The sequence below is a fragment of the Taudactylus pleione genome, unplaced genomic scaffold (genome assembly GCF_031769625.1).
Source record: "Taudactylus pleione unplaced genomic scaffold, aTauple2 ptg000711l, whole genome shotgun sequence".
Classification (NCBI taxonomy): domain Eukaryota; kingdom Metazoa; phylum Chordata; class Amphibia; order Anura; family Myobatrachidae; genus Taudactylus; species Taudactylus pleione.
In genome coordinates this window covers 5,136,994-5,149,614 of record NW_028285113.1, presented here as the reverse complement: position 1 = coordinate 5,149,614, position 12,621 = coordinate 5,136,994, and the positions used below count along the sequence as shown (strand labels likewise).

The window sequence follows — 12,621 nt, the reverse complement described above, 5'->3', positions numbered from 1 at the left end:
CATTGTGGGGGTATGGCCTGCAGTGTCACAGTGCTTATATGGATACATTGTGGGGGTATGGCCTGCAGCGTCACAGTAGTTATATGGATACATTGTGGGGGTATGGCCTGCAGTGTCACAGTGCTTATATGGATACATTGGGGGGGTATGGCCTGCAACGTCACAGTGCTTATATGGATACATTGGGGGGGGTATGGCCTGCAGCGTCACAGTGCTTATATGGATACATTGGGGGGGGTATGGCCTGCAGCATCACAGTGCTTATATGGATACACTGGGGTACAGCACAAAAAAAAACTAGTTTTAGTTTTTAACTTTTTTTAACATAATTTTTTTTTAAATATTTTTATTTTTCTTGATTTTTTTTTTCCAGCTTAGCCCCTGGATGGACAGCACACTGGATAGCACAGCACACCCCTGGATGGACAGCACACTGGATAGCACAGCACACCTTTGGATGGACAGCACACTGGTTAGCACAGCACACCCCTGGATGGACAGCACACTGGATAGCACAGCACATCCCTGGGAGGCCAGCACAGCACAGCCCTGGATGGACAACACCTATATACAATCCAAAACTCGCAAGAAACCAACACGGGATTAATGACGTTTTGCCTCATTTTCGGATCCAAGTCAGGCGGGTAAACCCGAGTCTGACTCGAGTCCGACTCAGAATCATGATGTTCGGGTGGGTCTGGTTCTCAGAGAACCGGACCCTCTCATATATATACAGTCTGGTGCATAATTATTGGGACATTGACAGAATGTTCATATTTTGGCCTCTATTCACCACCACAATGGCTTTGAAATGAAACAAACAAGATGTGCATTAAATGCAGACTTTCAGATTTAATTTGAGGGTAATTACATCCAAATCAGGTGAACAGTGTAGGAATTACAACGGTTTCTATATGTGCCTCCCACTTTTTAAGGGGCCAAAAGTAATGGGACTATCAACTCAAAAGCTATTTCATGGACAGGTGTGGGCTGTTCCCTCATTATTTCATTATCAATTAAGCAGGTAAAAGGTCTGGAGTTGATTCTAGGTGTGACATTTGCATTTGGAATCAGTTGTTGTCGACTCTCAAAATCAGTTGTTGTTCACCCAAAATTCAACATGAACTGGCAAACCAGTGTTCGGACACATGTATTTATTCCCCCCCAGACTGAAACAGGACAAAGGGGGAACTTCCTGCTGATCATTGGTTCCCAGAGGAGAAGCATATGTAACGACACATTTAACAGGTTGTTTCAAATAGACTTTCCCTGCCTCTAACAGCCGGAGTCTTTCTGGTAACGCCTCCTGTAACATTCCATCAACTAAACATTTTGTTGCTTGTAAGTTCTGCGATCCGTAACATGAGTTTGCATGATGCGATCTCTCCACCGATAACACCGGGATTCTGTAAAAAGCGTACGCATCAGAACGAAACCAAACACACCTTGCTTATCATGTATAATAGCTTAGATATCAAAAACCTCTATTTCTTAGCATTTAAACTAACTTAACCATCTTGAATCATACAATTTGATGCTAATGGAACCTTGTGTGCGAATATGTAGTGTGTGAGTATTCGGGGTTTGATATAAGGACGCTAGTTATTAATGGGTGAGATTTAAGTGCATAATTTCTCATACACGAAGTGAACATCCAGCAGTGTGGATGGCTGAGGGTTGTAGTTCTACATGCCCTCTGTCAGCAGGCCCCCACCTGTTGTGTGTTCAAAGGAAAACAAAACCTCTTTTGTTCTCACAGACTCTTGTGTGAAATGCAAATGTATTACCACCTCAAGCTGTGGAATTTGGGGCCATCCTGTCTAGGATTCAGACAAATCCAATTGTGTAGATATTATATTACAATTGCCACAACTATACTTTATCTGCATCCAGGGATTCCCAATTTGTATGTAAAAATACCCATTGTCTCTTCTTATTTACTTTTACTCAGAAAGCTTGTTTTTCCAGTTGCCCTTGGTAGGTTAACAAAAACATTGCCATCTGTTCTTAGCTCCTGAGTTATAACTTGAATTGACGCTGACCACAAAAATGGTGTCTTGCGATCTCATTTCCAAAATGGAGTCTTGCGGCCATTCGCAAGATGGCGTTGCCGCGATAAAATTTTAAACTGAACTTGTCTCAGCCAATTATTCAGCTTCGACAATGCTGACACCCATTAGCCTATGTAGAGACACCCACTAGCACACGTCATCTCCAGGACGAGTATTAAAACATTGGCACATCGAGCACCATCGGATTCGATCGCAGTGCTTGTGGTTGCCTTACCCTGCAGCAAGCACTGCTTTTACTGCAGTGTAAAAAACAGGCATGTGACGTGTACTATGACGCTGCCTGTTAATTATGCACGCCTTAAAACGGCGTTGGAACACCTTGGCACACCTGCGTTCGCACCTCCACACCCCTGTTATTAGTATCCTGCCCCTGTTACCACCCACAAACGACCTCTCCTGTCACTCATTTCACTGGGCTGTCTTTGCTGGGCGAGCGAGTGGCCTGCGATCGCACAGAGTAGTTCGCGCACGCGCAGAACGAATCGTACGCTGTGCGCCTGCAAGCGGCTCTGAATCAGGTCCTAAGTGCATTACAATACAATGTCTCTGAGTTTAATTATACCCAACTGTTCTGGTGTAAGGTCTTATTGCAAATCACCAATAAGGAGCACAATGTCCCTCTCTGTGTGTCCTTGAGGTATTGTCACTTAATCTTCCCTGTACAGGTCTCGTCGGAACACATAAATATAAAGGAGATGCAGGGGATCACTGTGTACTGAGATGCAGGAGTGGCTGTGCTGTCCCTGTAAATGTGGCCACTCAGAATAAATTGTTAGCAGTATGATGATGTCCCTGCACTGGGTGCAATATAGTTTTCTGCTGTAAATGGGTAACTCTGACTGATGCAGTAGGTACACTGACACACTGGAATAGTTCTGTCCTGCACTTGTGTGCACTGGGACTGTCCTTGTTGCAGAAACAAACCGCTCTTGAGCTCACTTCTCTACAGTATCTGGTCACTCTGTATGTACAGGCTTGTCTCTTATGGCACATGGTATGCTGGCTATGACTGATGTCACTCTGTGTCAGTTCTGGCAATGGTTACTCACTGCGGCCCTGATTCAGAGCCGGACGCTATTTGCGCTCGCTTGTCCAGAAAAAGGGGCTGGCTATTTAAATTAACCGTTCGCTGTTTGCGGTCTGTTCACGCCTCTATGTCTGAACGAGCGAACAAAACATGCGAACGTAATTTTGAAGAAAACGCCCCCTAGCCGCTAGCATCATACGTCATGTCCGCTATTTATTAGATTAATCGAGTACATCGGACGGCGTATGAACTGCTCGCTATTCTTGTGGCTGGATTTTCCTACCGCAATCATGCGTGCAGTTCTGACTATAAAACAACCAAGTGACGTGGTCGATGACGCTGCTTTAGTAATTATGCACACCCTTAAAACGCCCGTTTTTACCGTTTGGCACGCCTGCGTTTGGATCTCCACTCCCCGTTTTCAAGCACCTTCCCCTGTTACCACCCACAAACGCCTCCTCCTGTCACTCAAAATAGCAGGCATTCGCTATTTAGCGAGCACAAGATTTTCAGCCGCACTAACTGTTTCGCACATGCGCAGTTGTGCGAACATCGGTCGGAACGAACGAGCGGCCGCTTACGAGCAGCTCTGAATCAGGGCCTGTGTCCCTCTGCAGCAATAGCCGACTCTCTGGTGCTGACAGTTACAATTGTCAGACTTTGCAGGAGGCTCTGGGCCTGATTCAGACCCGCTCGCAAGTGCATTGCGCTCGCAAGCGGGACGATGGTGGCCCAGTGCGTACGCGCGGCGTGCGCGAGCCTCGTAGCGAGTGAGACCTTCATTTGCTCCGGAGCTCGCAGCAAAACGGGGCGGCTGTCGATGTTGATCGACAGCTCGCCCCGTTTTGTAGGCGGGTACGGGGGGTGGTCACCCACAGCTGTGCGAGCTGCCTGGAGGCCGGAAAAAAAAACAAACTCCCCGCTCTGATTCAGAGCATCGCTCGCAAATAGCGAGTGGCTCTGAATCAGGCCCTCTGTCCTCTGTCAGCTCTCAGCATGAGTGTCTCAACACAATGATGCGAATCATTTAGATGTTCGAATGATTCATGTCATTTAAAGTTTGATGTGTCGAGACACCCACCTCTCTAACCTCTCTGTCAGACACAGAGGGAGCCGCTACAGCCGGGCCTTGGGTGACTCAGGAGAGTCAGTGCAGTAGCCAGTAGGTTGTACAGCACCAGCAGTGAGTGTGGGCCTGGCAGGGGCGGAGCTGGCAGCGACTCACTCGGAGTCGAGCCGCTGCTACCTCCGGGGTCCGGCGTGTGTGCACTGATTCGGGAGTCAGTGCAGTAGGATGTTCTGCAGTAAATGTGTGGGCTGGCGGGGAGCAGAGCTGGCAGCAGCTCGGAGTCGCGCTGCTACTGCCGGGAATCGGGGTCTGTGATTGTGCACTGACTCGGGAGAGTCAGAAGTACGATTTGCAGTGCTGGGCTGCGGGGGGGCGGAGCTGTCAATGACTCACTTCCAGTCGGCGGCTCCCCTGCTTCCTACTGGTTCATTCTGTCTAATGAGCCGTGTCCCGAGACTCTTGACTGAGCTGAGCCATGTGGCCCATGACTACTCACTGGGCTTCTCTAGTTCTGCCCCCAAAAGCCTCTCTCTATAGTCCCTCCTAAGGCTCGCAGAACCATCTCCTGGGGATCAGCAGGGTCCTAACTCCTGGCCAATAACCTCTTCCATGCTGGGGAAAACACTGCTGGTTTGGGGGTATCACAGACACACTCCCCTGTTGGTGTCTCTTTAAGGGCCAGATGTACTAAGCTCTGGGAAGTGATAAAGTGGAGAGTGATAAACCACCAGCCAATCAGCTCCCAACTGTCATTTTTCAAACACAGCCTGTGACGTGACAGTTGGGAGCTGAGTGGTTGGTCGTTTATCACTGCACTGTATCACTTTTCAGAGCTTAGTACATCTCCCCCATAGTATATCCACCTGAAATGGTAGGCAAAAATGCTGTCCACTCCTGTGATTGTGTTGTTGAGGGCGATGTGACAGGGGCTGGGTCATGGTGTGAGGAGGGGGGTTGAGGCAGCAAAAAGCAACCATCTGAGCAGGGAGCCACAGACTGAACGGGGGCCCCAGCAGCAGAGAGTATATCAGGAGATAGATATTTGTTAGTGTGGACAGGGCAGTGTGTGACAGGGGTAGTGACATGATGTGAAGAGAGGAATGGAGGCAGTAGAAAGCCGCAGACTATGTAGTGCTAAGGCAGGGTACTCAAGCAGCACAGAGTATATCAGGAGATGAGCGATGAGTAGAGAGCTGTATGTGACATGATTTGAGAAGGGAATGGAAGTCACAGGCTGAGAGCTATACACACGGCCGGACTGGCCATTCTGGCAAATTCAAAGGGCCGATGACTTGATGGGCTGGTCTGATGGTCTGAAGGCCTGGCCAAGCAGCTCCACCTCCCGGTGCTCTGCCACTTAGCCACGCCCCAGTGCTGTGTTGTCAATCCCGCTTTTCCATACACACGTGCACGGAAAGAGTGCCAAGGATGAATTTTATCCCCCGTCTGTCCCTGGTTATACAGTGGGAGGAGCACAGAGCAGTGATGTGAGACTGGGGCTGGAAACAAAGGGCCTGATTCAACAAGGAACACAGTGGCTAATACGCACGCGATCAGGCGATTGTTGTGTTCTGTGCATGCATATGCACCGCGAACTAGCCACTGTGATCGGGACTGTGACTACGCAGACCCATCGCAGAGTGATTGACAGGAAGTGTCGTTTGTGGGTGGTGACGGGGGAATGGTGGTGGAAATGCAGACGTGCCAGTGCGTTTCAACGCTGTTGCAGGGGGCGTGCATAAATTAGCCACTTCAATGGCCTCATAGCGTGCGTGGAAGTTAGCAATTTCTGAGTAAGGTCAGAGCTTGTGCAAGTGTGCGAGAGGCTGCTGTGGTACTCTATCGCAGTCTTGCTAAATATTACGGATGTGTGTACGGTAATGTGGGCATCCTTTGCTTTTGGTAAGACTGCATTGCGATCGCAATAGATTAGCATACTAAGGCAGTTGAACTGCGTGCGTGATCGCTATTGCATTCGCAATTGCTATTGCAAAATGAATCAGGCCCAAAGATCATACAGTAAATTCAATTTGTGATGTTAAAGCTGAAGGTTAATGAAGTGGAAGTAAGTTAAGATCAGGGACGTGCAGTCAAGGTAGGCTGGGGAGGCAGAGCCTCCCCTGTCATACTTCTGGGATTTAATATAAAAATGATTAGAATAATACAAAGCAGATATTTATAACTTATAAACATCTTCTTTGTGTATTGTAATCATTTTTATAGTCAACACTCACCAACTTTGTGGAGCTCCCTGGGGCTGCAGGGAGACCAGAGATGAGGCAGCAATAGCTCTGCCTCTCTTCTGTATAGTCAGACACTGCTTGCAGAGCTGAGGGCGGGACCACACCACAGGCAGTAAGCTGCACAAAAACAGCTAATAGAGGCACGCCTCTGAGTATGGAGAGCATGCCTTGAGCACTGATGGACACATTGGATGTGTCATATGACCAGGAAGCGCACTGCAGTGTTTAGAGATCGGATCTCACTGCTAAGTCAGCAGCAGCAAGAGAAGACACTGTGATGCAGATAGGAGAACCAATGGACATTGAAGCTTGGTGTAGTGAGGTGAGAGTTACAGTGAATAGGGGGTGACAGGCTCCCAGCACTCAGACCCATCTCCATGTGTGCCTCCCCAACCATTGACCTCATCTCACGTCACTGATTAAGATCCCTTTCCACACCCATCCACCCCCCCAAAATACGAACATGACTCATGTGTCTGATATTGAAATAGGGATTACCATGGACAGTGCTTCAACGGTTTATTGAAATGTCTTCTCTAAAGGACAGAATGAAGGGATGTCGGGTGTTTGTTGATAGTGGCCATACCTACAGTATTGCAGCCTGAAAAGAACTTGGAAGAAAACTTGTCAGACATCCACGGGATTTCTCCTGCTTTGATGCTGCTTGCCACAAAATCTCAATTAAAAGCCCTGGCAGGAACATTTTCACAATAGATGAAAGTTTACAGCGCGTGTCAGTGTAACTATCCTGCGAGCAACGCTAAGCAGAAGCTCAGACATAGAGGGTTATTTTGTGTCAGGGCTGAGAGAGCTGAACGCTGCCAGAGAACTGACATTTAAATAGAAAATCCAATAGCTAAATGAAAGAGGAATCGCTTGTAGGCTATTATCTGCTGTATCAGACAGCCATGTTTAACAAGATGAACATAGAGCTGACTTATCCAAGATGTCAAAACCCCTGTGGTGTTATAGAAAATAATTGCGTATATATAAGTCCATTCATTCTGAGAAGGGTCCAGGTATACGGCATGATGTACAAGTGACCATACTCCAAATATCAATGTTTGTTTATTTCCCATGGGCACCATACCATATATTAAGTACATGGTCTAGACTGATAATCAGGTTCTTCAGATGAGCCTAGCTACATAGTTGCTGCGTACGCAGCAAATCGCGGCACGCATGGCGCAAGGTGTGCGCACACAAGTGGATACGCACACTGTGTTCCCACCCGTGCCTCCATAGGATTGCACGGTCCGATTGCAGTGCTCGTCATAGTGTACCATACCGTATGCTGCTGCAGGTAATCGCATGGCACGTTGCGTGTGCAGGTTTGTAGCGCGATCAGCAACGATGTAGCTGGGCATATCTGTAGTTTATGCCAGGTATACAGATACATACTAGACGATATGTCTTTCGATTCGGTAGGATCGGACGACATATTGGGCACATCGTCTAGTGTGTACCATCAATGTTACCAACGGGCGACATAGTCAGCTAGGGCCATGCTGCCGATCGCTCCTTGTATGCACTTGCTGATGCCTGGACCCCCACGGGTCTCATCGCACAATAGGTCGACTGGGTACACATCGTTAATTGTGTACCCAGCTTTAGACCCTCTGAACAGAACCCACCGTAAATACCCAGCATTTTCAAACCCTGATCCTGTCACAATCCTTCTACAATTTTGCAGCAAAATTGACCTCTACACAATATATTATTTTGATACAATAACAGATATTTTTTTTTTAGAAATATTTCCTGCAGATTCATAACAGCACAAGGTGTTTAAGCCTAGGTTGGTAATGGAAAAATTGGGTGGTCAAAGAGCATGGGGTCCTCATGAATTTCTATTAGCCTGCAGTAGGCTTTATCTGGTGACTGTTTAGCTGGGGGACACGTGTCATGGGGTTCCCCTGCCACAGTGCCAACCAGCACTAGGCTGGTCATCAGGAGGCTGGAATACATAGGGAAGTGAGGCCCACAAAGAACCAACCTTGTATTGATAGCACTAGGGTTGTTCTCCACACCACTGAGCTCAGGGGTGTATAAAGAGAGTAGGGGCCTGTGTGCAGTCTCCGACTGGACCCACTCCTCTCTAGCCAGCAGAGCAAGGGAGCGGACACTGGTGCTGTGCCAGTCTACTGCACATCACTGCTGCTCAACCCCCTCCCGTTGTACACTGCCAGGATCAATGTCTTCTGATCACGGTTCTTACTTATGATCAGTACGGGCTTGGGGCCAGCTAAAAGGTGGGTGGACGCACAACAACTTGCACACCCCATGCACAAGCTTATTCATTTTTTAGGTAGTTAGTACGTACTATTACTATCTCAATCGGTCAACACTGTGAAATGTATGCAGATCCCATAAGTGCTGTCCCATAATAGTATGCAGGGTGTGAGCCTGGGAAGGTTATGTGGCTTATGCTTCATCCCCTAGTCAAAGGTTTATGGGGCCTATTCATCAAACGATAAATGTCCCGGTAACCATGCGGAAATGCTAGATTCCGCATATTTAGGTTACAGAGCTATTCATCATCAGGGGTCCAGTAGGACCACTCAGGGCCGAGGAGAGCCACGCTGGGCCCAGGTGACGGGATGTGGCCTAATCGCGGGAGGCGTGGCCACGCCCCCTTAGGAAAAAATTATATATATATGAGCTCTGGGGAGGGGGCTATGTGTGCCCCTCAGCCTGGTGCACAGCCAATGGGGGGCGCGATCAGCATGATCGCTGCCCCCATAGGCAGAGGAGACTACTCCAGCTTTACTTTACCAGCCACGAGCAGTCTTCCAGTGCAGTCCAGCACACAGCAGCATGTGCTGGGCTGCTGTGACTTAAGAGGGAGGGGTAACGGTGCCGAACCCGGGCCCCCGCTGGGCCCCTGCAGCAAGCCCGGGTAATTTGTACCCGCCCCCCCCCCCCCCCCTCTCTCAGCGCCCCTGGGACCACCTGCTATTCAGCAAACTGTTTGCTTCCGAGAACAAGCGTCATCATCAGTCGACCCTTGTTCTCGGATCTCCGTTCCTTCCTATGGGAAAGAGTTCCCGGGAATTCCCAGGAGTTCTGGGGGTTCGAAGAGGGATCCGACTGCTGCCTCCTCACTACCTCCCTGGCAACTTTGTGCATGCGTGACCTCGGGTCACGCATGCGTAGCCGGGCGGATGGAGAAGAAAGTAAGTAATGCAGCTACTTCTGTAGCTGCGATACTAACCATGGAGACAGCTGTCCCTGCACCGGAGCAATGATGAATTGCTCCGGTGTCAAGTTTCCCGTGCTGCAAGTTGGATACTTAAGTATTCCTCGCACCGATACCATTACTTAATCATCGGAGGCAATACGGCCTCCGATGATGAATAAGCCCCTATATCTCTTCCCTGACTGGTATCTTAAAATTGTTTTACAGGAATCCATAACCTGGCAGATCCTGTGGAGAAATCTTGTAAGTAGCCATTTTGTGGGCTGAACTTGTCCTAATGCATGCTTACAAATATTGCCTCATCCCACAAAATGGTCATCTCCACTGCTTATAGGTATATGGGTACCTTTAAATCGAATAAAGGGCCTGATTCAGAGCCGCTCGCTAGATGCGATCGCTCGCACGATGTGTATGTAAATTGTATAAGCAGTGCTACCACACAGCAATGCATTAGCATGCCCAGTATTTCTTAGAGAGCGATCACATAGTGTATGCAGACACCCACCAGCCTGTTTTAAGATGCCCACTTCTGCACATCATGTCCAGGAAGTGTATGCAACCATCGGTACATCGGATGCTATCGCAGTGCTTGAGGTTGACCACACCCTGCCGCAAGCACTGCGAGCACTTCAGTGTAAAAACAAGCCAGGTGATGTGTACTATGATGCTGTCTTATAATTATGCACACCTCTAAAACGCCGTTGAGATGCTCAGGCACGCCTGCGTTTGCACCTCCACTCCCCCGTTTTTAATGGCCAGCCCCTGTTACCACCTACAAACGGCTTCTCCTGTCACTCACTCTGCTGGGCTGTCTATGCGCAGCGAGCGAATGCATTGTGAACTTTCGCTAAGGTATGTGCACGCGCACAATGCATACGCACTGCATACCATCAGCAGCGAAAGTATGCATCTTAGCGAGTGGGTCTGAATGAGCTCCAAAGATACTTAAAATACGCATACTGTACACGGAGAAGTATAAAGAATGATGATTTTGTAAGCATTTCATTTACAGTATATCAGGTGTTTTTGTCCTAACATTACATATATAATAACAGTCACGAGCTAAGTGACAATTATAATATTTATGGACCCAGCTAAATGTGGTAAGCAGACTATCCCAGAATGATTGCATCCTCTCGGTGTATTAAGCTTACATCTGTTCCTTGTGCTATGTTTAGTATCTGGATGACTTCGTTAAGTGCCTGGAAATAATTGTGCCTTTCTGAAAAGGATGATATTGTTGACGGGCGATACTCATTTCCCACAGGTATGATCTGGTCAGAGTGTAAAGAGATTTGGTCGCAGGGGCCCCGGGAATACATATTTGAGCTGTGGAATATCCTGGATTTCGGGATGCTGGCAATCTTTGCTGCTTCGTTCATTGCCAGATTCATGGCCTTTTGGCACGCGTCTCGGGCGCAGAACTTTGTGGATGATGATGAGAACATTAAGGACCTGACAAGTGCCACGCTGCCTCCTGAAATAAAATACTACACTTTTGGTGAGCACGCAGCCACTCATGTATTACAGACATACAGTATAGGGGGAGATGTACTAAGCCTTGGAGAGTGGTCAAGTGGATAGAGATAAAGTACCAACCAATCAACTCCTGTCATTTTTCAAACACGGCCTGTAACGTGACAGCTAAGAGCTGATTACTTGGTACTTTGGGCCTGATTCAGACCTGCTCGCAAGCGCTATGTGCTCGCAAGCGGGTCGATGGTGGGGCACTGCGCACGTGCGGCGCGCGCATTGTAGGTTCGCAAGCCCCGGAACGAGTGAGAAATTCACTCGCTCCGGTGCTCGCTACAAACGGGCCGGCTGTCGATGTTGATCGACAGCTCGCCCCGTTTTGTAGGTGGGGAGGGGGTATGGCTGGCCAAACAGAGCGTTCCCAAAGGAACGTCTGCCATTTGAGGGTGGCCCTACTGACTTCACTTGTGATGTCGTTGGTGAGCTTCCTGTTCTGTTAGAGCCGGAAGCTCACTGGGGCTTGCGGCAGACGAGACCCTACCACAAGGGTCTCGTCGCAAGCTTGGTGGTCGCGGTGGTCGCGACCATCACCTTGCCGCTTGCAAAAGCTGTGGGTGGTCACCCTCAGCTTTGCGAGCGGCCAGGAGGCCGGCTTTAAAAAAAAATAAAAAATGGCCGCCCTCATTCAGAGCGAGCGCTTGCTTTTTGCGAGCGGCTGTGAATGAGGTCCTTTATCTCTCTCCACTTTATCACTATCCAAGGCTTAGTACATCTCCCCCATTATAACCTTTATACTAATTAATTCATTGCATTTTCATGATATAACTGATTCTAGATGTTTGAGCTGTTTTTATGTTTAACCTGATTTGTCCACAAAGCACTTTTTTAGCGGTCTGCTAGAGAATGTCCATCATTTACTAGTAGGAAAAAGTGGAAGTTGTGTAAAGTTGTTATACTTTATAAAACAGAATATATTTAAATAGTAAAGTTTATGTTTCCATGGTATGGAATCCTTTAGGAATAATTTTAACTCATTTCAGAATATAAAATAATGACTGCATGCAAACATCATGGTAATAGATAGTTACAAATATTGGATAAAACATTAAACAAATCAGACGCCTAATGTCATATTTTACATATTTGTTTTTATTACATACAGTATGGCACTCTTGTGTGTTTAGTGATCTAGCATAGGGATTTATATAGGGACAAGGGGGGAGATGTATTATAGCGGCACTAATCGTGCCGTTATAACTCTTCCTGCTTCGCCTCTTTAACGAGGCGAAGCAGCACGCTGCACTGATGAGATGTGTTAACCTCTCATTTACCAAAGTGGGGGAGTGCTACAGCACACAGCGCTTCAGCCTAGTGCAGATGCGCTGTGTCTCTCTTCCCATTTGGCTCCACTAGGCATGCGCGGGATCATGCAAGCATCGTGAGATCCCACATACAGCCCCCGGAACCGGCAGCCGCCGCAGCAGGGAAAGTGCTGTCCCTGCCGTGGTGATAGGCCAAACACCAGCTGCAGCTGTCGA

General features: G+C 48.1%; 1 protein-coding gene across 2 annotated transcripts in view; it reads left to right on the top strand.

Moving 5' to 3' along the window:
* The window catches only part of TRPC6 (transient receptor potential cation channel subfamily C member 6), a 207,613-nt gene that overhangs the window by 159,295 nt on the left and 35,697 nt on the right, over nt 1-12,621 (top strand). For both annotated transcript variants that reach the window (XM_088456733.1, XM_088456734.1), the window contains exon 6: nt 10,878-11,111. In XM_088456733.1, coding sequence (XP_088312859.1) covers nt 10,878-11,111 — 234 coding nt within the window. The remainder of the gene's footprint in view (nt 1-10,877; nt 11,112-12,621) is intronic.